This window comes from Oncorhynchus kisutch, linkage group LG12 (assembly GCF_002021735.2).
Source record: "Oncorhynchus kisutch isolate 150728-3 linkage group LG12, Okis_V2, whole genome shotgun sequence".
Classification (NCBI taxonomy): Eukaryota; Metazoa; Chordata; class Actinopteri; order Salmoniformes; family Salmonidae; genus Oncorhynchus; species Oncorhynchus kisutch.
In genome coordinates, this window is record NC_034185.2 from 51255962 (window position 1) to 51282368 (window position 26407).

Below are 26407 nucleotides of genomic sequence, written 5' to 3' on the forward strand. Positions count from 1 at the left end.
ATCTGCTAGTCAACCAGAATCTTCCAGATCTGCTAGTCAACCAGAATCTTCCAGATCTGCTAGTCAACCTGAATCTTCCAGATCCGCCAGCCAGCCAGGATCTACCGGAGCCTACTACCTACCTGAGCTTCATCTCAGTACTGGGCTTCCTCTCAGTACTGGGCTTCCTCTCAGTACTGGGCTTCCCCTCTGTTCCGGGCTGCCCCTCAGTTCCGGGCTGCCCCTCAGTTCCGGGCTGCCCCTCAGTCCCGAGCTGCCCCTCAGTCCCGAGCTGCCCCTCAGTCCCGAGCTGCCTCAGTCCCGAGCTGGCCCTCAGTCCCGAGCTGCCCCTCAGTCCCGAGCTGCCCCTCAGCCCCGAGATGCCCCTCAGTCACGAGCTGCTCCTCAGTTCTGTGGGGTTCTGGGTGAGGACTATTAGGCCATGGTCGGCGGCGAGGGTGGATTATCCCAGGACGCGAAGGGGAGGAACTAGGACATTAATGAAGTGGGGTCCACGTCCCGAGCCGGAGCCGCCACCAATGACAGACGCCCACCCGGACCCTCCCTTTGGTTTTGAGGTGCGTCCGGGAGTCCGCACCTTGGGCGGGGGGTTCTGTCACTCCTTGGTCTTAGTGTTTTGTGTTTTCGTTATATATTTGGTCAGGCCAGGGTGTGACAGGGGTTTATGTTGTTGTAATTCGTATTGGGGTTTGTAGTATTTGGGATCGCGGCTGATTAGGGGTGTTGTATAGGCTTGGCTGCCTGAGGCGGTTCTCAATCAGCAGTCAGGTGATTCTCGTTGCCTCTGATTGGGAACCGTATTTAGGTAGCCTGAGTTCGCTTTGTCTTTTGTGGGTGATTGTTCCTGTCTCTGTGTAGTTTCACCAGATAGGCTGTAATTAGGTTTCACGTTCCGTTTGTTGTTTTTGTATTTATTAGTCATTTCATGTATCGTCACCATTTCCTCATTAAAGATCATGATTAACCACCACGCTGCATTTCGGTCCGACTCTCTTTCGACAAACGAAGAACGCCGTTACAGTTTCATAAGTCCATTGTTGAAAAATGCCAAAATGTTTGACATGTCAGCAATCAAGTTTTCAAGATATATAACTTTCAAAACAAAGAAATACAGTGCATTCGGAAAGTATTCAGACCCCTTGACTTTTTCCACTTTTTGTTTTAAAAATCCACATCAATCTACACACAATACCCCATAATGACAAGGTGAAAACAGGTTTTGAGAAATCTTTGCAAATGTATTAAAAATAAAAATTAGAATGACCTTATTTACATAAGTATTCAGAACCTTTGCAATGAGACTCGAAATTCCATTGATCATCTTTGATGTTTCTACAACTTGATTAAAGTCCACCTGTGGTAAATTCAATTGATTGGACATGATTTGGAAAGGCACAAACCTGTCTATGTAAGGTTCCACGGTTGACAGTGCATGCCAGACCAAAAACCAAGCCATGAGGTCGAATGCAGAGCTCCGAGACAGGATTGTGTCGAGGCACAGATCTGGGGAAGGGAACCAATCAAACAAATCAATCAAATGTGTTTCTGGCTGTGCCGGGTGGAGATTATAACAGAATCAAAATCAAATCAAATGTATTTATATAGCCCTTCGTACATCAGCTTATATCTCAAAGTGCTGTACAGAAACCCAGCCTAAAACCCCAAACAGCAAACAATGCAGGTATAGAAGCACGGTGGCTAGGAAAAACTCCCTAGAAAGGCCAAAACCTAGGAAGAAACCTAGAGAGGAACCAGGCTATAAGGGGTGGCCAGTCCTCTTCTGGCTGTGCCGGGTGGAGATTATAACAGAACATGGCCAAGATGTTCAAATGTTCATAAATGACCAGCATGGTCAAACAAATCATAATAATCACCCGGACAGGAAGATCACGTCAATGACTCAACCCACTCAAGTGGCTCACCCATCCTAGGGACGGCATGGAAGAGCACCAGTAAGCCAGTGACTCAGCCCCTGTAATAGGGTTAGAGGCAGAGAATCCCAGTGGAGAGAGGGGAACTGGCCAGGCAGAGACAGCAAGGGCGGTTCATTGCTCCAGTGCCTTTCCATTCCCATTTCCTTCACACTCCTGGACCAGACTACACTTAATCATAGGACCTACTGAAGAGACGAGTATGCGTCTCTCACATGGATAGGCAGACCATTCCATAAAAATGTAGCTCTATACGAGAAAGCCCTGCCTCCAGCTGTTTGCCTAGAAATTCGAGGGACAGTAAAAGGCCTGCTTCTTGTTACCGTAGCGTACGTGTAGGTATGTACGGCAGGACCAAATCGGAAAGATAGGTAGGAGCAAGCCCATGTAATGCTTTGTAGGTTAGCAGTAAAACCTTGAAATCAACCCTAGCCTTAACAGGAAGCCAGTGTAGAGAGGCTAGCACTGGAGCAATATGATAACATTTTGGGGTTCTAGTCAAGATTCTAGCAGCCGTGTTTAGCACTAACTGAAGTTTACTTAGTGCTTTATCCGGGTAGCCGGAAAGTAGAGCATTGCAGTAGTATAACCTAGAAGTGACAAAAGCATGGATACGTTTTTCAACATCATTTTTGGACAGAAAGTTTCTGATTTTTGCAATGTTACGTAGATGGAAAAAAGCTGTCCTTGAAACAGTGTTGATATGTTCTTCAAAAGAGAGATCAGTGTCCAGAGTAACGCAGTGGTCCTTCACAGTTTTATTTGAGGCGACTGTACAACAATCAAGATGAATTGCCAGATTCAACAGAATATCTCTTTGCTTCTTGGAACCCAGAACTAGCATCTCTTTTGTCTGAGTTTAAAAGTAGAAAATTTGCCGCCATCCACTTCCTTATGTCTGAAACACAGGCTTCCAGGGAGGGCAATTTTGGGGCTTCACCATGTTTCATCGAAATGTAACGTGTGTGTCGTCCGCATAGCAGTGAAAGTTAACATTATGCTTCCGAATGACATCACCAAAAGTTAAAATATATTGTGAAAACAATAGTGGTCCTAAAACGGAGCATTGAGGAACACTGAAATTTAGAGCTGATTTGTCAGAGGAAAAACCATCTACAGAGACTAACTGATATCTTTCAGACAGATAAGATCTACATCAGGCCAGAACTTGGCCATGTAGACCAATTTGGGTTTCCAATCTCTCCAAAAGAATGTGGTGAGAGTGCAGAGCCTCGGTCTGACGCCATTAAAAGGTAATTGACCACCTTTACCACAAGTGCAGTCTCAGTGCTATGATGGGGTCTAAAACCAGACTGAAGCATTTCATATACATTGTTTGTCCTCAAGAAGGTAGTAAGTTGCTGCGCAACTGCTTCTTATACATTTTTTGAGAGGAACGGGAGATTCAATATAAGCCGAGAGTTTCTTATATTTTCTGGGTCAAGGTTTGGCTTTTTCAAGAGGCTTTACTACTGCCACTTTTAGTGAGTTTGGTACACTTCCGGTGGATAGAGAGCCGTTTATTATGTTCAACATATGAGGGCCAAGCACAGGAAGCAGCTCTTTCAGTTGTTTAGTTGGAATAGGATCCAGTATGTTTACGGATGTGAAACGGCTAGCTAGTTAGCGGTGGTGTGCGCTAATAGCATTTCAATCGGGGACGTCACTTGCTCTGAGACCTTGAAGTAGTGGTTCCCCTTGCTCTGCAATGGCCACAGCTTTTGTGGAGCGATGGGTAACGATGCTTCGAGGGTGACTGTTGACATGTGCAGAGTGTCCCTGGTTCGCGCCCAGGTCGGGGCTAAAGTTATACTGTTACATATGCAGCATGAAGTTTTAGAGGCCATGATTATTTTCATCAATGTGTCAAGAGATAAAGAATTAATAAACTTGAGTGTCTCCCTTGATCCTAGGTCCTGGCAGTGTTGTGCAGACTCAGGACAACTGAGCTTTGGAGGAATACGCAGATTTAAAGAAGAGTCCGTAATTTGCTTTCTAATGATCATGATCTTTTCGTCACAGAAGTTCATGAATTTATCACTGCTGAAGTGAAAGCCATCCTCTCCTGGGGAATGCTGCTTTTTAGTTATAGGATGAGCAGCACTGAGGGCTCTTCGATACTGTACTGTCTTTAAAAGCTAGTTGGAAGACTTGCAGTTTAGTTTAGCGATTTTCTGGAAACTTGCTTCAGAGCTCGGTATTTTCTGTATACCAGGGAGTTAGTTTCTAATGACTAATGTTTTTTGTTTTTAGGGGTGCGACTGCATCTAGGGTATTACGCAAGGTTAAATTGAGTTCCTCAGTTAGGTGGTTAACTGATTTTTGTACTCTGACGTCCTTGGGTAGGCGGAGGGAGTCTGGAAGGGCATCTAGGAATTTTGGGTTGTCTGAGAATTTATAGCACGGCTTTTGATAATCCATGGTTGGGGTCTGAGCGGATTATTTGTTGTGATTGTACACTTAATAAAATGGTGGTCCGATAGTCCAGGATTATGAGGTCAAACATTAAGATCCACAACATTTAGTGAGTAGGTAGTGAGTAGGTCCGGAGACATGTTGGACAAAACCCACTGGCTCCGAAAGCCTTTTGGAGTGAGTCTGTGGACTTTTCCATGTGAATATTAAAGTCACCGCAAAAAATTATATTATCTGCCATGACTACTAGGTCCGAATTCAGTGAGGAACGCTGTATATGGCCAGGAGGCCTGTAAACAGTAGCTAGTAAAAAGTAAAAGTAATTGAGTAGGCTGCATAGATTTCATGAGTAGAAGCTCAAAAGACGAAAACGCAGTTTTGCGGGATGTGTGGGGGATATGATAACTAGTGTAATCAGGAGGTGAGGCCTCATTTAACACAGTAAATTCATCAGGCTTAAGCCATGTTTCATTCAGGCCAATCACATCAATATTATGATCAGTGATTAGTTCATTGACTATAACTGCCTTGGAAGTGAGGGATCTAACATGAAGTAGCCCTATTTGAGATGTGAGATATCACAATCTCTTTCAATAATGACAGGAATGGAGGAGGTCTTTATTCCAGTGAGATTGCTAAGGCGAACACTGCCATGTTTAGTTTTGCCCAACCTGGATTGAGGCACAGACACAGTCAATGGGGATAGCTGAGTTGACTACACTGACTGTGCTAGTGGCAGACTTCACTAAGCTGGCAGGCTGGCCAACAGCCTGCTGTCTGGCCTGCACCCTATCTCATTGTGGAGCTGGGGGAGTTAGAGCCCTGTCTATGTTGGTAGATAAGATGATATGACCCCTCCAGCTAGGATGGAGTCCGTCACTGCTCAGCAGGCCAGGCTTGGTCCTGTTTGTGGGTGAGTCCCAGAAAGAGAGCCAATTATCTACAAATTCTATCTTTTGGGAGGGGCAGTTTCCAACCAGTGATTGAGTTGTGAGACTCTGCTGTAAAGCTCATCACTCCCCCTAACTGGGAGGGGGCCAGAGACAATTACTCAATGACAAATCTCAATGACAAATCTTTCAATCTGATTTACACGCTGAAGCTATGTTGTGCTCTGACTGTTTCATCCTAACATCATTGGTGCCGACGTGGATAACAATATCCCTATACCAAAGATGTTCTCATCTATCTGTGCCAATACTCTCTACACTCGCCAGTTTTAGCCAGCACCATCTTCAGATTAGCCTTAACGTCGGTAGCCCTTCCCCCTGGTAAACAGTTTATGATCGCTGGATGATTTGACTTAAGTCTAATACTGCGGGTAATGGAGTCACTAATGACTAGCGTTTTCAATTTTTCAGAGCTAATGGTGGGAGGCTTCGGTGTCTCAGACCCCGTAACGGGAGGAGGAGAGACCAGAGAAGGCTCGGCCTCTGACTCCGACCTGTTGCTCAATGGGGAGAACCGGTTGTGAAAGTTTCTGTCGACTGAATGAGCTACACCGTTTGAGCATTCCTACAGCATTTCCTTCCAGAAGCCATGGAAAAATTGTCCGGACTGTGTTGGGGATTTATACTACTATCTGTAGTTATTTGTGGCACAGTCACTGTTTCATACTTTCCTAGACTTAAATTACCCTTGCCTAACGATTGCGTCTGAAGCTGGGCTAGCAGCACACCTATCCTCGACAAAGGGCGATAGTTCTCCCATATGTTAATGTTAATACTTAGCTTCGGCTGGTGGAGGTCCTGACAAACCACGTCCAGATAAAAAATTATTATTAATTATTTCCAGGGTGAAAAAGTTGAATGAAAAAAGTTGGAGATTTAAAATATAAAATGTTCATTAAAAAGTAAAAACTGTAAAGTTAGCAGGTAGAAAAGTTAGTTTAGCAACAAACCGCACAGAAGCACGTAAACAACAAGTCTACAAGTTGTGACCGGAAGTTATGTCAAGTGTGCTTAGATGTTTGCAAGGGTGATGGTGGAGCTGGGTACCCGTAAATGTCTGCAGCATTGAAGATCCCCAAGAACACAGTGGCTTCCACCATTTTTAAATGGAAGACGTTGGAACAACCAATACTCTTCCTAGAGCTGGACACCTGGGCAAAACTAAGCAATCTGGGAAGAAGGGCCTTGGTCAGGGCGGTGACCAAGAACCCGATGGTCACTCTGAAAGAGCTCCAGAGTTCCTCTGTGGAGAACCTTCCAGAAGGACAACCATCTCTGCAGCACTCAACCAATCAGGCTTTTGTGGTAGTGGCCAAACGGAAGCCACTCCTCAGTAAAAGGCACATGACAGCCTGCTTGGAGTTTGCCAAAAGGCATGTAAAGGACACTCAGACCATTAGAAACAAGATTCTCTGGTCTGATGAAACCAAGATTGAACTCTTTGGCCTGAATGCCAATCATCACGTCTAGAGGAAACATTGCATGGTGTGATGAAGCATGTTGGTGGCAGTATCATGCAGTGGGGATGTTTTTCAGCGGCAGGGACTGGGAGACTAGTCAGGATCGAGGGAAAGATGAATGAAAACCTTTATGAAAACCTGCTCCAGAGTGCTCAGGACCTGAGACTGAGGTGAAGGTTCACCTTCCAACAGGACAACGACCCTAAGCACACAGCCAAGACAATGCAGGAGTGGCTTCGGGACAAGTCTTTGAATATCCTTGAATAGTCCAACCAGAGTCCGGACTTGAACCCGATTGAATATCTCTGGAAAGACCTGAAAACAGCTGTGCAGTGATGCTCCCCATCCAACCTGACAGATCTTGAGAGGATCTGCAGAGAAGAATGGGAGAAACTCAGATTCAGAGGAGTCTGCAGTCACATGTGGCGTCCCACAGGTGTCAGTGCTGGGGCTTATCCTGTTATTAATTGACAGGCTCCCTCTCAGCCAAATCCTCAGAGATTGTAACAACTTCCACTGCTATGCTGACGATATTTAGCACCTAGCCCGCTATTGCTATTTTAATTTGTTGTTTTATTGAATATAAATATATATTTTTTCCCCCCTCCGTAGACCTTTGAGACAAGTCCAGAATGAAAAGCGCTACACAATTAAAATATATTATAATGTATACATATGTGTTTACATATCTAAAATCCAGAGATACTGCCATAATCTCTAGTCTACTGTCTTCAGTCTATGGAAAAAGGCCATATAAATCCAATAAATTATTATTCATTATTAAAGGGCAACTATCAGGGCACAAGGAGGAACCCAGATGTAGACACAGAAGGCAGAGTCTTAGATGTTTATTGATCCAAAAAGGGATAGGCAAGAGAATGGTCGTGGACAGGCAAAAGGTCAACACCAGTTCAGAGTCCAGGAGGTACAGAGTGGCAGGCAGGCTCAAGGTCAAGGCAAGCAGAACGGTCAGGCAGGCTCAAGGTCAAGGCAAGCAGAACGGTCAGGCAGGCGGGTACAGAGTGGCAGGCAGGCTCGAGGTCAAGGCAAGCAGAACGGTCAGGCAGGCGGGTACAGAGTGGCAGGCAGGCTCGAGGTCAAGGCAAGCAGAACGGTCAGGCAGGCGGGTACAGAGTGGCAGGCAGGCTCGAGGTCAAGGCAAGCAGAATGGTCAGGCAGGCGGGTACAGGGTCCAGAAACAGGCAAGGGTCAAAACCAGGAGGACTAGCAAAAAAAGAGAATAGAAAAGGCTTTTACTGAGACTGAGACTTTTACTGAGGATGCTGACAGACTGACTGGCATCACTCAGGAACTCTCAAGTATTTTTCTCTGTCTTTTACTGTGTGTTTCAGTGTGTGTATGTGTTTAAGTGTATGTGTGTGTGTGTACTAACTCTCTGTCAAACCTATTCCCCCACCCCTCCCTCAATGACTTCCTCCCTCATTGTTCCACTCTCCCTCCATCTCTCTCCTTCCTTCCCTCCCTCCCTCCCTCCCTCCAGTAAAGGGTTATCACAGATTGAGTTAGTGGATTTAGTCAATAATAATAAAAAATCTAAGTGTCCCTGCTTTGTGGATTGGAGAGGTTGAGTGACAGGGGTCTGTCTACTTCCTCCTTCTTGGCCAATCAGGATCCAATATTCCCCCTGGTCATTTGTCATAAATTGCCATAAAATTACTTATAGAATGTAGTAATTTCAAAGGATCAATGTGTAAGTGACCAGCTCAATGCAGATGTTCATACTTCCGTTAGATTTAAGTGAAATGTCATTCCATTCATCTGATGTGATTTGGGGTGTAATGGATGTCAAATAGTGTGTGTATGTGTGGGTGTGTGTATTAGGGGAAGCAGAAGAGGAGAAAGAAAGATAGAGGGGTTGAGAGACATTGCCGAGAGAGTCAATCTGATAAGTGGAGGAAAGACAATAAGCAGAGAGAGAAAGAGAGAGGGGGTAAATAGAGAGATGGAGAGAGGGGGGTAAAGAAAGAGATGGAGAGAGAGCTGGAGAGAGAGATGGAGAGGGAGAGAGTAAGGATGTTTACCATTTCACTATTTCACCAGTGACAAGTCTGTTACTTGAACCTTTTTGAAAGAAGCAAAGACAATGATCAGATTGCTTTTTTGGAAGAAATAACTGTGTTTTAGTATGTAGGGAAACCAACACATCTTGGGGTTTGCCTTTAGTTTTTTGGGGGTGTAGCTAAGTCACACATACTCTCTGAAGAGGCATTCTGTGGATTGTTTGCTGTGACTTTGGGTCACTGATAGACACAAGTTGGATTTATTGGGTGTCCCGGGTTGCCTCGACGTCAGGATGTGGACGTGTATCACGGACTTCTTCACCTACGAGACCACCAAGTCGGTGGTGGTGAAGAGCTGGACCATCGGGATCATCAACCGCGTCGTACAGCTCCTCATCATCACCTACTTCATCGGGTCAGTAGTATCGCTCTATCACTCACATTTTGGACCTCCCAGTGAGAGGAATTGGTTGAAAGACGTCTTTTCAACGTCTTTTCAATGGAGAAACAGGAAAAAGGTTCCAGTCAGGTGCACATTTCTCATAAGAAAGACTTTATGTATGTTCAACCTATTTTTAACCAAACAGATGTCTTTTTAACGTCTTTTTAACGTCTTTTCAACCAAACATCTTTTCAAAGTCTTGTGCTTATGGAGCTGAATCTTATAAATCTCTTGTTTGTTAATTAGGATCTCTTTCAGCCCAATAAAAGGCTTGACTTTAAAGACTCATAGATCATTCTCTCTTCTTCTCTCTCCTGCTTCCTCTCCTCTCCTGCACCTCTCTTAGGTGGGTGTTTGTGTATGAGAAGGCGTACCAGATCAGAGACACGGCTATAGAGTCGTCGGTCATGACCAAAGTCAAAGGCTTTGGACTGTACAACAACCGAGTCATGGACGTAGCTGAGTATGTCACCCCCTCTCAGGTAACACACGAACACACGCAAACATTTGTACGCGTGCATGCATGCACACACAGACACACACACATGTGCACACGTAGGTACCCAAGCACGCACTCACACACACAGGACACACACACCGACAGGCAACACACACACACTCAAACTATGGTCTGAGATTTTTGGATTACTTATGTTAATGTTGGCAATTGGCATTGATAGACAGCCCAAGGAGCCATGTATAGTTGTTGTATAGGCTCTGTCTCCCCTGCTTGCTCAATCTTTGTTTATATCTGGGTTGTTGTAAGCACTTTGTGGGTAATTTATTTGTTAAAAGCCCTGTGAACATCACTTAATACTTCAAATGGACACCAAATATTGATACCTAGGTATGTGTGGATTATGACATCAGGTCTGATGTGCTGGTCAATAAAAATGGGAGTGTTTTTTTATTGTGTGTGTGTGTGTGTGTGTGTGTGTGTGTGTGTGTGTGTGTGTGTGTGTGTGTGTGTGTGTGTGTGTGTGTGTGTGTGTGTGTGTGTGTGTGTGTGTGTGTGTGTGTGGTCTGACAGGGGGCCTCGGTGTTCTGCATCATCACCAAACTCATCACCACAGAGAACCAGGTGCAGGGATACTGTCCTGAAGTGAGACCCCTCACACTTACTCTCCCATTGGCCCTCTGTACCCCCCACATGCTCTATCTCTCTCTCTGTCTCTTTCTGTCTGCCTGGCTCTATCTGTCTCTCTGTCTGTCTCTCTCTCTCTCTGTCTGTCTCGATGTCTGTCCGTCCGTCCGCCTCTGTGTGTTACTCTAACTCTGTACTATGTGTGATACACAGAGTGAGATGAAATACAAGTGTACGCACGACAACAACTGCACTAAGTTCCTCAACAAGCCTGGGGGAAATGGTGAGGTTTCTCCTCTTTTTCTGATAAAATTTTTCTCTTCCTTTTCTTATTGTATGTTCTTAAGAAGACAGAAGATGTTACAGAATTTGCCAAACCGTTTCTCCCAGAATAATGTTTTGATCTTTGTCATTTATTGTCCCTATCCGTCCTCCCCTTTTCTGTGTCTTATATCCTCTCTCCTTCTTCCTCTCTCTTTTCCCTCCCTCTCTTCCTCAGGTCTTCCGACGGGCAGGTGTGTACGTTTCAACGACACCCTTAATACCTGTGAGATCAGAGGCTGGTGCCAGGCGGAGATCGACTACATCAAGACGTGGGTAACCGTGTGTGTGCGAGTGTGTTTGAGTGTTGATGAGGGAACATGATTCTCTTTCTGACCTTCCCTCAGGCATCCTATGATGGAGGTGGAGAACTTCACCATCTTCATCAAGAACAGCATTCGTTTCCCCCTCTTCAACTTCACCAAGTGAGGATGATGATGATGATAATGATGTTGTTCATGATGTCGATGATGATGATAACGATAATGGTAATAATGTTGATGATGATGAAGATAATGATGGTGCTGATGATGATAATGATGATGATGTTGATAATGATGTTAATGATGATGATAATAATGATATTAATGCTAATAATGATGTTGATGGTGATAATGATTTTTAGGATGGTGTTGATAATGATGTTGATAATGATTTTGATAATGATAATTATGTTGATGATAATGATGTTGTTGATGAAGATGCCGATGACAATGATAAAGACATTGGTGATTACGATAATTTATAGCGATAATTTAACTCTAACTGGTCTCCTCTCTCTCATGTTTGTGTGTGTATGTGTGTGTGTGTGTGTGTGTGTGTGTGTGTGTGTGTGTGTGTGTGTGTGTGTGTGTGTGTGTGTGTGTGTGTGTGTGTGTGTCTCAGGGGTAACTTCCTGCCAACCATCACCCCTCAGTACATCAAGGCGTGTAACTTTGACCATGAGAACAACACCTACTGCCCCATCTTCAGGGTGGGGGACGTCATCCGCTATGCACACCAGAACTTCACCACTCTGGCACAGAAGGTACAGTGTTTCACTCCCAGGTACAAAAACTCAGCAACAGCAAACAAAAACGTAATCTCACTCTCAACTGCCTTTATTTTCAGCAAACTTAACATATAATCATATCAAGATTCAACAACTGAGACATGAACTGAATAAGTTCCACAGATATGTGACTAACATAAATTGAATAATGTGTCCCTGAACAAAGGGGGGGTCAAAATAAAAAATTTAAGTAATCTCTTCCTCATGGACTACACCAGATTTGCCAGTTCTTGCTGTGAGATGTTACCCCACTCTTATTTTGGTTTTTTCAGAGTCAGTAGAAAGGCCTTTTTAGTGTCCTAAGTTTTCATAACTGTGAACTTAATTGCCTATCGTCTGTAAGCTGTTTGTGTCTTAACAACCGTTCCACAGGTGTGTGTTCATTAATTGTTTATTTTTCATTGAACAAGCATGAGTGTTAAGGTTTTCTTCCGTCGAAGAAGAGGAGAACCAAAATGCAGCATGGTTAGAGTTCATAGTTTTTAATATGAGAAACTAAACATGAACACAATTACAAAAGCAACAAATGTGGCAAAACCCGGAAAAGTCCTATCTGGTGCAGAGAACACAAAGACAGGAAACAACCACCCACAAACCCCAACACAAAACAAGCTACCTAAATATGGTTCCCAATCGGAGACAATGACTAACACCTGCCTCTGATTGAGAACCATTTCAGGCCATACATAGAAACGGACAAACTAAACACACAACATAGAATGCCCACCCAGCTCACGTCCTGACCAACACTAAAACAAGGAAAACACAAAAGAACTATGGTCAGGACATGACAGTACCCCCCCCCCCCCCCCCTCCCAAGGTGCGGACTCCGACCGCACAACCTAAACCTATAGGGGAGGGTGTGAGTGGGCATCTGTCCGCGGTGGCGGCTCTGGTGCTGGACGTGGACCCCACTCCACCATTGTCTTTGTCCACCTCCTTAGCGTCCTTTGAGTGGCGACCCTCACCGCCGACCTTGGCCTTGGAACCCTAACAAAGGGCCCCACTGGACTGAGAAGCAGCTCTGGCGGATCCTGGCTCTGGCGGATCCTGGCAGACTGGCGGCTCTGGCGGCTCCTTGCAGACTGGCGGCTCTGGCGGCTCCTTGCAGACTGGCGGCTCTGGCGGCTCCTTGCAGACTGGCGGCTCTGGCGGCTCCTTGCAGACTGGCGGCTCTGGCAGCTCTAGACAGGCAGGAGACTCTGGCAGCTCTGGACAGGCGGGAGACTCTGGCAGCTCTGGACAGGCGGGAGACTCTGGCAGCTCTGGACTGGCGGGAGACTTTAGCAGCTCTGGACAGACGAGGCGCACTGTAGGCCTGGTGCGTGGTGCCGGCACTGGGGGTACTGGGCCGAGGACACGCACCTCAGGGCGAGTGCGGGGAGGAGAAACAGGGAGTACTGGGCTCTGGACATGCACAGGAAGCCTGGTGTGGGGGGCTGCCACCAGAGGGCTGGTGCGTGTAGGTGGCACTGGATAGACCGGACCGTGCAGGTGCACTGGAGCTCTTGAGCACCGAGCCTGCCCAACCCTACCTGGCTCGATGCCCAGTCTAGCCCGGCCGGAAACGAGGAGCTGGAATGTACGGTCCCTCCCTCTCTCGTAATTTTTTTTTTTTTTGCTGAGTTTATTCATACTAGTATATTTACTTAATTGGGGAGAACAGGCTGGTGTTAATAACTGTAGCAGAATGAGTGTAATGGTATCAAATACATCAAACACGTTTCCAGGTGTTTGATTCCTTTTCAGTTGCTCCGTTCCGACCATTATTAGCAGCCTCCTGTCATTTCTATCCACAGTTCTTTCCATCCATACTAGTCTTTCATATACTCACATATTATGCTCTCTTTCTCTCTTTTTCCTCCCCTTCGGCTATATTCACTCCTTCCCCTTTAGGCTACATTCATATTCTGTCTTTTTCCCACTCTCACAAAGTAGCAAAGAGATGTTCTAAATGTATGTCAACCACTTCCTACAGGGAGGGGTAATAGGTATAAAGATCGGCTGGATGTGTGACCTGGACCAGTCAGAGGATGAGTGTAACCCCTCCTACTCCTTCACCCGGCTGGACGCCATGTCAGAGAAGAACAGCGTCTCCCCCGGGTACAACTTCAGGTAGCCATGACCTCTGACCTCTAACCTCTGGCCTTTAGAGAGTGAGCCCTATAGAGATGCATAAAGAGCTCTAGATTGATATAACCTGTTTTTTGCATGGACACTGCCATTGAGGACTTCCACCATTTTAAAGTAGTCAAATGGGTGGGGATTCCTATGGGTTGGGAGCGATTAGTCAATGATCAGAGCATCTTCTTCAAATTGGGATGCCAATGGTTAGTGAATGGCTTTAAGCTAGATCAGTGATTGTCAACCTTTTTTTGTATAAAAAAAAAGAATAATTAGGTGACACACCTAAAATATCCCTATTATTAATGGATTTAGTGTAAATGACCTCCATTTTACCTGTGTCAAACTGCAAATAATCTATTTCCGTGATAAACGTTTTCATAGATGGAATAGGGTTTATTTGAACTATTTTCATAGTTCCTTATTCATGATGATAAATTTTTCTGATACCCCTTTAAGTACTACTTAAAGGGGTATCTGTACTTTGCTTTACTATTTTTGACTACTTTTACTTTTACTGCACTACACTGTACATTTCTAAAGAAAATGATGTACTTTTTACTCAATACATTTTCCCTGACAACCAAAAGTACATTTTGAATGCTTAGCAGGACAGGAAAATGGTCTAATTCACACACCAATCAAAAGAACATCACCGGTCATCCCTACTGCCTCTGATCTGGTGGACTCACTAAACACATGTTTCCTTTGTAAATGATGTCTGACTGTTGGAGCGTCCCCCTGGGTATCCATCATTTCAAAAAACAAGAAAATGGTGCCGTCTGGTTTGCTTAATATCAGAAATTTGAAATGATTTCTACTTTTACGTTTGATACTTGAGTATATTTAAAAGCAAATACTTTTATACTTCTACTCAAGTAGGATTTTACTGGGTGACGTTCACTTTTACTTGAGTCATTTTCTATCAAGATATCTTTACTGTTACTCAAGTATGACAATTGGGTACTTTTTCCACCACTGTGTATCTGTATGGTGAGCCCTGAGAGGCATGTCCCCCTGGTACAAGCCATGTGCATTGCTCATGTCCTTACCCTCTGTCCATGTTGTGCTGATAGGTATGCTAAGTACTACAAGATGGACAACGGGACAGATTACCGTACTCTGCTCAAGGCCTATGCCATCAGGTTTGATGTGCTGGTCAATGGAAATGTGAGTGTTTTTAATGTTTTGTGTGTGTTTCTGTGTGATGGGGGATGATTAGAGGATAGGAGGAAGTGTGTGTTTGTATGTGTATGTATGTGTGTGTGAGCACACGTGTGTCTGTGTGAGAACATGTATGTCTGTGGTTTGCATGAGTCTAATTGCCTATGTGGGTCCATGACTGTTCTACATGTACACTGGGGAGAACAAGTATTTGATACACTGCCGATTTTGCAGGTCTTCCTACTTACAAAGCACGTAGAGGTCTGTAATTTTTATCATAGGTACACTTCAACTGTGAGAGACAGAATCTAAACAAAATCCTGAAAATCACATTGTATGATTTTTAGGTAATTAATTTGCATTTTATTGCATGACATAAGTATTTGATCACATACCAAACAGTAAGAATTCTGGCTCTCACAGACCTTTTTTCTTTAAGAAGCACTCCTGTTCTCCACTCATTACCTGTATTAACTGCACCTGTTTGAACTCGTTACCTGTATAAAAGACACCTGTCCACACACTCAATCAAACAGACTCCAGCCTCTCCACAATGGCCAAGACCAGGAGGCTGTGCAAGGACATCAGGGATAAAATTTTAGACCTGCACAAGGCTGGGATGGGCTACAAGACAATAGGCAAGCAGCTTGGTGAGAAGGCAACAACTGTTGGCGCAATTATTAGAAAATGGAAGAAGTTCAAGATGACGGTCAATCACCCTTGGTCTGGGGCTCCATGCAAGATCTCACCTCGTGGGGCATCAATGATCATGAGGAAGGTGAGGGATCAGCCCAGAACTACACGGCAGGACCTGGTCAATGACCTGAAGAGAGCTGGGACCACAGTCTCAAAGAAAACCATTAGTAACACACTACACCGTCATGGATTAAAATCCTGCAGCGCACGCAAGGTCCCCCTGCTCAAGCCAGCGCATGTCCAGGCCCGTCTGAAGTTTTCCAATGATCATCTGGATGATCCAGAGGAGGAATGGGAGATTGTCTTGTGGTCTGAGGAGACAAAAATATAGCTTTTTGGTCTAAACTCCACCCGCCGTGTTTGGAGGAAGAAGAAGGATGAGTACAACCCCAAGAACACCATCCCAACCGTGAAGCATGGAGGTGGAAACATCATTCTTTGAGGATGCTTTTCTGCAAAGGGGACAGGAGGACTGCACCATATTGAGGGGAGGATGGATGGGGCCATGTATCGCGAGATCTTGGCAAACAACCTCCTTCCCTCAGTAAGAGCATTGAAGATGGGTCGTGGCTGGGTCTTCCAGCATGACAACGACCCGAAACACACAGCCAGGGCAACTAAGGAGTGGCTCCGTAAGAAGCATCTTAAGGTCCTGGAGTGGCCTAGCCAGTCTCCAGACCTGAACCCAATAGAAAATCTTTGGAGGGAGCTGAAAGTCCGTATTGCCCAGCGACAGCCCCGAAACCTGAAGGGTCTGGAGAAGGTCTGTATGGAGGAGTGGGCCAAAATCCCTGCTGCAGTGTGTGCAAACCTGGTCAAGAACTACAGGAAACGTATGATCTCTGTAATTGCAAACAAAGGTTTCTGTACCAAATATTAAGTTCTGCTTTTCTGATGTATCAAATACTTATGTCATGCAATAAAATGCATATTAATTACTTAAAAATCATACAATGTGATTTTCTGTATTTTTGTTTTAGATTCCGTCTCTCACAGTTGAAGTGTACCTATCATAAAAATTACAGACCTCTACATGCTTTGTAAGTCGGAAAACCTGCGAAATCGGCAGTGTTTCAAATACTTGTTCTCCCCACTGCATGTGTTATTTAGATGAGGGTGGGTCTTATGTATTTCTGCTTGTGTGTGTGTGTGTGTGTGTGTGTGTGTGTGTGCGTGCGTGCGTGTGTTTACTTCTGTAAAGTACTTGTTTGTTACAGGCAGGGAAGTTTAACATGATCCCAACTCTGATCAACATGGTAGCTGCCTTTACGTCAGTTGGAGTGGTGAGCCCTTCTTTTCAGTTGCTACTTTCTATCCACAAAGTATCCACATCGTCTCTAGGCTAGTTTTAAATTAAAACATATCTGTTCCACCTTCATAATAATATTATCCACACAGTCTCTGTAGACTAGTTCGAAAATGTCTGTGTCATATGTGTCTCTGTCTCCCCAACTGAAGTAATTTCAGTGGAAAATAGTTATTCTCTTCTTTTCTTTCTTCTCCCCTCATTTCTTCAATCCCATTCTATTCTACAACCTTGTTTTCTTTCTCTGCCTTGGATTGGTCGCAGGGCACCGTGCTTTGTGACATCATACTCTTGAACTTCCTGAAGGGAGCAGAGCAATACAAGGCCAAGAAGTTTGAGGAGGTAAAGTTTGAGGCGTGACACCAACCCTGCTTACTGTGATATAGATATCAGCCTTTGCAGGCCTGAGGCCGCATCTCAGAGTAGGAGTGCTGATCTAGGATCATTTTACCCCTGTCCCATGATCTTATTCATTGTGATCTAAAAGGCAAAACAGATTCTAAATCAGTAAGCCTACTCTGAGAGTTGATACATACGGCCCAGAGGAATAGTTGAAACTAAGGGTCAAATCCTAACTTCCACTTAAATCATGCTTTAATATCAACTAGAGACTAACTGAAAATTTGATTGAAGTGGAAAATAGGAGTCGCTTGACTGTGATGTGCTCCTCATGTTCTTCAAGTGTATAAAATTCAATAAAGTAATTTTCTCTCTCCCCCCAATCTACCATTACTCCATTAGGTGTCAGACACGCAGATCGAGAACTCCTTATCCAGCAATGGGCTGTATCGGAGTAGGGAGTTCATTGGAGTAGAGAAGCAGTCAAACGACTCAGGGGCCTTTTCCATTGGGCAATACGGCTAACGGACAGCCAATGGAATGGAGTATTTGAGGGGGAAAGGGGTGGGTGGTGGAAATTTGGGAAGTTTGGCTGCAAATGTAGGTTTAGGGTGATATTGCCCATAGACCCTAATCTTGGATCAGTTTAACATTTTCCCCACTAAAGGTTATGGTTAGGATTGGGGATAGGGAAGCTGATCCTAGATCTGTATATAGGGGAGACTTCACCCCGGATAGAGAATGCATGTATATATAGCATTGTAATATTCCTTATATTTCACATGAACCTGTCATTTACCTGTAATATTTTCATAGTGGAGGTTGTATGTGTAATCGTTAACTCTGCATGGACTATTGTATTTGAACTCCTACCTCTACAAAGTATTAAAGTCTACCCACTACTTAAATAAAAGTACGTGACTTAAATTTTGATTCTGGTTTGATTCTGCCAGAAACTCAAATCCTGCTAGGAAAGGACAAACAAAAACTCTAGTTGTTTACTTGCTTAACACTCTTTCTTTAGATAGATTTTTTAATGCATTTTTCAGTTTGCTAAAAGCAGGCACATCTCTATGTGGTTTGGTTTCACCGTGGGAGATCTGTGGGTTGGGATCATTGGGGAAAGGAGCAGGATGAGTCCAAAATGACACCCTATCCTTTATAGTGCACTACTTTGACCAGGGGGCCCGTGGGGCTCTGGTCAAAAGTAGTGCACTCTATAGGGAACAGGGTGTCATTTCGGTCACAACCCAAGAGAGAGGAGCAGGGGACTGGGTTGGTGTTACACAGACAGACACACAGTCTATACCAACACACCACTGGAGAAAGCATGCCCAATACATTGCTGCTTCATACTAAGTATGTGAGCGTGGATATTCGTCCTCAAACTCTGTTCTTGAAGGAGCACACGTAGCTCTTCTTGGTGAAACACGTGTGGTCGTTCCATTTCCCAATTTCTTGGCGATAGAGGACAAATATACAGAGAGAGAGAGACAGACAGACAGACAGACAGACAGACAGACAGACAGACAGACAGACAGACAGACAGAAGTTCAAATGTGAGTTCAAAATACCATCTCTTCCCACCACCTTCCAAGAAATGTTTCTTTCACGTTTTTGTCATTTCAGCTGTTAGCCAGTGCATTCAACTAATGTAGGTGAAAACAAACACATATCACAGCCATTGCAAGTAAAAACCCATCCGTCCATCCCATCACTCCCCCCTCCATCTCTTACTGCTCCAGTTCATCTCCACACAGTCCTCGCGGCTCGTCCAGCGGGAGATGGGCTCCCCAGGGGTCCACGCTTCAAAGTTCCAGCTGGAGCCGTCAGTCCACACAAACTTACCAGACTGAGAGAAGGAGGTAGAGAGAGAAAGGTGGATAGAAGAAGAGAGAGGGGAGTGATAGAAAGACCGTGGTGATTTAAAAAAAATGTACGGTGCATTTGGAAAGTATTCAGACTCCTTCACTTTTTCAATTTTTTGTTGTTACAGCCTTATTCTAAAATTGATTAAATAAAACCTTTTCCTCATCAATCTACACACACTATCCCAGTTTTTTGTATATTTTTGCAAATGTATAAAAAATATAAAACAGAAATACCTTATTTAGATAAATAATCAGACCATTTGCTAGGAGACTCGAAATTTGAGCTCTGGTGCATCCTGCTTACATTGATCATGCTTGAGACACTTTTACAACTTGATTGGAGTCCACCTGTGGTAAAATCAATTGATTGGACATTATTTGGAAAGGCACACACCTATCTATATAAGTTCCCATATGAGGTCAAAGGAATTGTCCATAGAGCTCCGAAACAGGATTGTGTCGAGGCACCGATCTGGTGAAGGGTACCAAAAAGTGTCTGCAACATTGAAGGTCCTCAAGAACACAGTGGCCTCCAACATTCTTAAATGGAAGACACCTAAAGGACTCCCAGACCATGAGAAACAAGATTATCTGGTCTGATGAAACCAAGATTGAACTCTTTGACCTGAATGCAATGCGTCACGTCTGGAGGAAACCAGGCACCACTCATCACCTGGCCAATACCATCCTTACGGTGAAGCATGGTGGTGGCAGCATCATGCTGTGGGGATGTTTTTCAGCAGCAGGGACTGGGGGACTAGTCAGGATCGAGGGAAATATGAACGGAGCAAACTACAGAAAGATCCTTGATGAAAACCAGTCTCTGAATGTCCTTGAGTGGCCCAGCCAGAGCCCGGACTTGAACCCGATCGAACATCTTTGGAGAGACCTGAAAATAGCTGTGCAGCAACGCTCCCCATCCAACCTGACAGAGCCTGAGAGGATCTCCAGAGAAGAATGGGAGAAAATCCCCAAATACAGGTGTGCCAAGCTTGTAGCATCATACCCAAGAAGACTTGAGGCTGTAATCGCTGCCATAGATGCTTCAAGAAAGTGCTGAGTAAAAGGTTTGAATACTTATGTAAAGGTGATATTTCCATTTTTTTGCAAAAATGTCTAAAAACTGTTTTTTGTCATTATGGGGAAGTGTGTAGATTGATGAGGGGAAAAAACAATTGAATCCACTTTTGAATATGGCTGTAACGTAACAAAATGTGTAAAAAGTCAAGTGGTCTGAATACTGTAAATGTAGATCTTACGACAATCATATGTTCAATGTTAAATGTTGTGCTGCAAAGCTTCTCTCTTTCCCCATGTCACTCTCTCCTCCCACATGACTGTGCCTCCCTCCACCCACTATCCGCTCTGTCTTAATCACTCCTTCCATCCATCACTCTTCCTCTCCTACCTTGAAGAGTTCGAAGCCTCCCAGCCAGATGCGAGGGCTTTTGGCGTTGTTCTTCATCACCACGCAAAGCAGGTTGGCGTTGGCTTGACTGTTATGCACCGACACCAGGTGGCCACCGGGGGCAGCAGACCTACACTGTGTCTGAGAATGATGAGAGAGAAGAGGAGAATTAGGTGGTGGGAAGAGAAAGAGTGAATTAGTGAGAGAGAAAGAGAGAGTGGGAGGAAGGAGAGAGAGAGCGAGTAAGCAGGTGCTGATGTAGTGATTTGGAGCCCAAGGCAGAGGCCAGTCAGAGGCCACTCTTATGCACATGCACCATTTTCTTTTCATGGGTAATTAACTCTAAAAATGCATTACCTTTTAATGTGCCATGAACACAACCAGTCATGATGTTTTATCTGATTGTTAAACAAATCACTTCAAAAAGAAGGTTACCTTCGCACGTTTATCCAAAATAATTCTAGCACCTGCCAAATTTCCTTCAATTCACAAGTGTCTGAAACTATCTCACCGGAGAAAGCATCCAAGCAAGCGAAACAGCGCCACTGTCTTGCTAAAATAGCCCATGTATGACATGTCATACCAGCATCAGATATGGGCTACACATAGATGTCCTCTGCCTCGATGACGATGGCAGTATTATCAGCAGCACCTATCGTTTTCTTGAAGTAATGTGAATTGTATCCCCTTCGAGTCAAAAGGCCTCGTCGAAAACCAGGCGTCCCTGGGGAGTGAGGCATTAGAGGGTTTTATGAATAAGCATACAGGTGTACAGAGACAACCAGTTCAAAGAGGAGTATAGAGTGCAGTGCCCTATAAGGAGCATTGGTGGCAAATCTGATAGCCTCATGGTAAAGAACATCTAGCCGCGAGAGCACCCTTACCTGCTGTTCTATAAATCTGAATCAGGGTTAGTTTGGCAGCTGGGGTGAAAGACAAGCAATTACGATAGAGGAAACCAAGTCTAGATTTAACTTTAGCCTGCAGCTTTGATATGAGAGATGGACAGTGTACAGTCTAGCCATACTCCCAAGTACTTGTATGAGGTGACTACCTCAAGCTCTAAACCCTCAGAGGTAGTAATCACACCTGTGGGAAGAAGGGCATTCTTCTTACCAAACCACATCACCTTTGTTTTGGACGTGTTCAGAACAAGGTTAAGGGCAGAGAAAGCTTGATGGACACCAAGAAAGCTTTGTTGTAGAGAGGTTAACACAAAATCCATGGAGGGGCCAGCTGAGTATAAGACTGTATCATCTGCATATAAATGGATGAGAGAGCTTCCAACTGCCTGAGCTATGTTGTTGATGTAAATTGAGAAGAGTGTGGGGCCTTGGATCGAGCCTTGTGGTACTACTTTGGTGAAGGGCAGTGGCTGAGACAGCAGATGTTCTGACTTTATACACAAGAATGGAATGGTCTACCGTATCAAAAGCTTTGGCCAATTCAATAAAAATCCCAGCACAACATTGCTTAGAATCAAGGGCAACGGTGACATCATTGAGGACCTTTAAGGTTGCAGTGACACATCCATAACCTGAGAGGAAGCCAGATACCAGAGAGAATCCTACAGACATGAAGAAAGCCAGTCAGTTGATTATTTACAAAGTTTTTTCAACACTTTTGATAAAGAGGCCAAAATAGAAATAGGCCTATAACAGTTAGGATCAGCTTGATCTACCCCTTTAAATACAGGATGCACCGTGGCTGCCTCCCAAGCAACAGGAACCTCCCCAGAGAGGAGAGACAGGTTAAAAAGGTCAGATGTTGATGATCAAAATAAGTTGATGCATGTCGATTTTGTGTATAGACTTCTGACAAATTAGAATGAAGTTTTTCCTCCAGGTTCTGAAATTTTAAGTATCTGTAATCTGATTACAATATTTTAGCTGGTAACGTAATGGATTACAGTTACTGTTTTTTGTTGTTGTAATCTGTTACTACTAAGCTAACATATGGAATTGTTTTAAGATGGTCATACCAAGGATAATTCAGATATTTGATCTAGAATATTAGGACCCCTGTAGGTATAATTTTTGGGGTGCATTTGGCCTTACTGCTATTAGCCCATAGAAATGCATTGAATAACACATTCATACATGGAAACATTAAATTAAAAGGAAGATCTGAGAGATATAGGACTAAGAAAGCGCAGGGGAAAAATGCTAATCCTTTTTACCATGTTACCGTTTACCGAGTTCCGTGACACTTGGGGGGGACGAACAGTAGAGCAACCGAAACACCTTTGTGTTCGTGACTGTTTTATGTTTCCATAGAGGGGTCATATACATTTTCTAGGCCAAACCGTTTGGACACTACAGATGTTTTTGTGAGAAGACCGATTTTCGAGATGTCTCCTGTAACTTTACCTCAGCCAGGCAATGCAAAAACACAGAAATCTCTCGTTTAGACACATTTTGATGCAGATTTTTTTATTTACTTTTTTATTTATTATGCCTCAAACAAAGCATGGGGGGGGCCTCAGCGGAGAAATATTTATATATTTTAATTTTAATTAGGCCCAGGTCATGAGGCTTCTTGATTTTTATTTTATTTAACCTTTATTTAACCAGGCAAGTCGGCTAAGAACAAATTCTTATTTACAATGACGGCCTACAAATGATGTGAGGCCTGAGGCAATTGCCTCTTCTGCCTAATGGTAAGTCTGCCAGTGGGAGTAAGATGAATACATTAGAAGACACCTCTAATTAAGACATTGGATTTAACATTCACTTCACTGTATTGCCATTGTATTGGAATGGACAGGCTGACTGACTCCAGGTAGAGCAGTAACATGCTTTGATCATGTTATAATGTCGTTCTCCTGTTATGTAGAATGTTGTTTACCTCCGCTTCGGTGAAGTTGAGGGCAGCCTTGAAGTACTTGATGCAGTAGGAGCCCAGCCTGTACCAGTCTTCATAATTCTTCAGGTCACAGGCTTTGGGCATGTCACACGCTGCAGTCTCATCTTGGAGAAACACTGGAGCATCATCGCCACCTAGGGGACAATGATAGAATTACTACTCTCCTGGGACCTTATGTACTGAGAAAACAGCCACAAGATGAACATTCCCGATGACACTCACAGGCCGCTAACAGAACTCTCCCATTCCATAATTCACTAAACTGATCAATGTGCACACCATATAGCCCAGGGGCCTAAGAAATGCCTACCTAAGACCTCTTATTTAACCAGGCAAATCAGTTAAGAACAAATTCTCATTTACAATGACATCCTAGGAACAGTGTGGTTAACTGCCTTGTTCAGGGGCAGATCAACAGATTTTCACCTTGTTAGCTCAGGCATGCGTTCTAGCAACCTTTCGGTTACTGGCCCAACTCTCTAACCACTAGGCTGCTACCTGCTGCCTCAATATTGTCATTGTACTATTATTGTTTAGTATATACTGCATATTTTAACATTGTATTACATTAAAAGTATTGTGTTAGTTTAGGCTTTTACTATTTGATCATAATCTATCATTGTAAATGGGTGTGACATTCAGTCTATGACTGCTAATAACCAATAACATCTACTGCAACAAAAAATACTGTAAGTTACTACATTTGGACATGAAAGAGGAAAGCACATTTTCAGGTTTAGAACAGATTATTTTTTTAGAACTTGTGGTCGATAATCATCATGAAAAATGTAAATAAAACTTTCAGCACTATCATCAAAACCAGGGGTGCAACTTCACTGGGGACGGGGGGGGGGACTGCATTTTTTGTGCCCCTGATCAAAACTCATACTGTAATCAATGCAACTCTCTTACCTGTACTTCTGTGGAATGTCAAAGCCATTTTTGTCCCAAGTAGTGACATCATCACAATCAGGCTGACAAACTTCATCTTGGCTTCCTCTGATTCTGCGTTTCCTTAAAACAAACAACTCAATCAGTAACGGTTTCCTTTAAATAAATGCATTTATAAATAAATCAATTGTATTAACCTTTATTTCACCAGGTAAATTATCTGAGATCATAGTCTATAGCAACATGCTATGAATGACATTAAAACAAATCTCTCAAATTGACTGTGGCTGGCGATTTATAAGTACCGAGCCCTGACGGATTGTTAATTTGAGTGGCTCCGCGCGCCAACCGATTGTAAAGTGCCACAGCCTCTGGAACAATCAGCTGTCCCATTTGCCAAAAAAAGATTTGCTTGCCCCGGTCAATTTGACAACAAAAGTCTGTCGTTTGTTGCCCAATAAGAAGGATGCACTATTAGAATGCAATTTTGTGTGCCCCAATAAATAAATATTGTGAAACACTATCATTCCACTATTACCGTAGATGTATTAAAGACATTATCTGAAATTACAATGAAACAATGATATGTATATAATGTATAGCTCCTTTTAAAAAATGAATGCAAAGCAACAAAAAAAAGGAACATTTGCACAATGTAATCTGAAAAATAACCTTACCAGAGTGTGGACTAGGTTGCTTCTCCCTCTCTCTCTCTCCCGCTCGCTCTCTCTCATTTGGTATTCCCTTCTTTTTTATAGCAAATGTAATCTCACCTCCTCCCTGTAATTCTCACCCCGTCCTTGCAGATACAGATACCCACCCCTCTACACCCTGTGTCCCAAAATGGCACCCTATTCCTGTGGGTTCTGGTCCAAAGTAGAGCCCTATATAGGGACTACGGTGCAATTTGAGATGCAGACTTCCTGTTAACAATCTGTTGTTGTGTGGTCACACCAGCAAGCTTCAAGTTTCATGTTTTATTGTCACATGCACAAGTACAGTGAAATGCTTACTTTCTAGCACAATGAACGACAGTTAAATTAACGCCGTCTCAGAGGCTGGCTACTGAAAGGTGTTGAAAACTCCCCAACACCTCAGATCTCAGATAGTCAGATCTCTCACTTCTGACGACCCTCTATCATTTCACCATGCAACACCATATACAGTGGGGCAAAAAAGTATTTAGTCAACCACCAATTGTGCAAGTTCTCCCACTTAAGAAAGATGAGAGAGGCTTGTAATTTTCATCATAGGTACACTTCAACTATGACAGACAAAATGAGAAAAAAAATCCTGAAAATCACATTGTAGGATTTTTTATTAATTTATTTGCAAATTATGGTGATAAGAAATAATGTATTTGTGATTAAAAGTGTTGGTAAGACACTCAATATAGCAAGATAATAATTTGATCAAAGATATGTCTGCTTATTTCATTACTGTGTGCAGCTGCAGTGTTATCGCTTACACACCTAAAACTGTAAACACCAAAGGGGCTAGGACCAGGACCTAGAGGTAGGGTGCAGGTTGGGCATAGAGGTAGGGTGCAGGTAGGGCCTAGAGGTAGGATGCAGGTAGGGCCTAGAGGTAGGGTGCAGGCAGGGCCTAGAGGTAGGGTGCAGGTAGGGGCTTGAGGTAGGGTGTAGGAATCGGCTAGAGGTAGGGTGCAGGTAGGGCCTAGAGGTAGGGTGCAGGTAGGGGCTAGAGGTAGGCTGCAGGTAGGGCGTAGAGGTAGGGTGCAGGTAGGGCCTAGAGGTAGGGTGCAGGTAGGGGATAGAGGTAGGCTGCAGGTAGGGCGTAGAGGTAGGGTGCAGGTTGGGCATAGAGGTAGGGTGCAGGTAGGGCCTAGAGGTAGGATGCAGGTAGGGCCTAGAGGTAGGGTGCAGGTAGGGCCTAGAGGTAGGGTGCAGGTAGGGTGCAGGTAGGGGCTAGAGGTAGGGTGCAGGTAGGGCCTAGAGGTAGGGTGCAGGTAGGGGCTAGAGGTAGGCTGCAGGTAGGGCGTAGAGGTAGGGTGCAGGTAGGGCCTAGAGGTAGGGTGCAGGTAGGGGATAGAGGTAGGGTGCAGGTG

The 26407-nt window shown here is 44.1% G+C and overlaps 2 protein-coding genes across 4 annotated transcripts; one reads left to right on the top strand and one right to left on the bottom strand.

Annotated features, from left to right (window-relative positions):
- The first annotated feature begins 8482 nt into the window (after positions 1–8482).
- On the top strand, positions 8483–18223 carry p2rx3b (purinergic receptor P2X, ligand-gated ion channel, 3b). Its single transcript, XM_031837779.1, has 12 exons — positions 8483–9192; positions 9566–9701; positions 10250–10321; positions 10517–10586; positions 10803–10896; positions 10972–11049; positions 11510–11651; positions 13654–13790; positions 14876–14969; positions 16877–16942; positions 17230–17307; positions 17707–18223. The coding sequence occupies exons 1-12, from the start codon at positions 9071–9073 to the stop codon at positions 17827–17829; spliced, it is 1212 nt and encodes a 403-aa protein (XP_031693639.1). The 5' UTR covers positions 8483–9070; the 3' UTR covers positions 17830–18223.
- A 75-nt stretch (positions 18224–18298) lies between these two features.
- LOC109894148 (lectin-like) lies at positions 18299–25336 on the bottom strand. 3 transcript variants are annotated; one of them, XR_004211999.1, is made up of 7 exons: positions 25017–25145; positions 24361–24462; positions 23431–23582; positions 20584–20724; positions 19042–19156; positions 18555–18761; positions 18318–18456 (listed from the first exon to the last, which is right to left on the bottom strand). XR_004211999.1 is itself a non-coding variant. In XM_031837780.1 (6 exons), the coding sequence occupies exons 2-6, from the start codon at positions 24434–24436 to the stop codon at positions 18688–18690; spliced, it is 558 nt and encodes a 185-aa protein (XP_031693640.1). In that variant the 5' UTR covers positions 24437–24453; positions 25017–25336; the 3' UTR covers positions 18299–18687. The 3 variants fall into 3 exon arrangements, 2 of the variants coding, with proteins under 2 accessions (XP_031693640.1, XP_020342982.2); XM_031837780.1 differs by having other exon boundaries at positions 18299–18761; positions 24361–24453; positions 25017–25336; XM_020487393.2 differs by having other exon boundaries at positions 18299–18761; positions 25017–25336.
- Positions 25337–26407: the final 1071 nt, after the last annotated feature.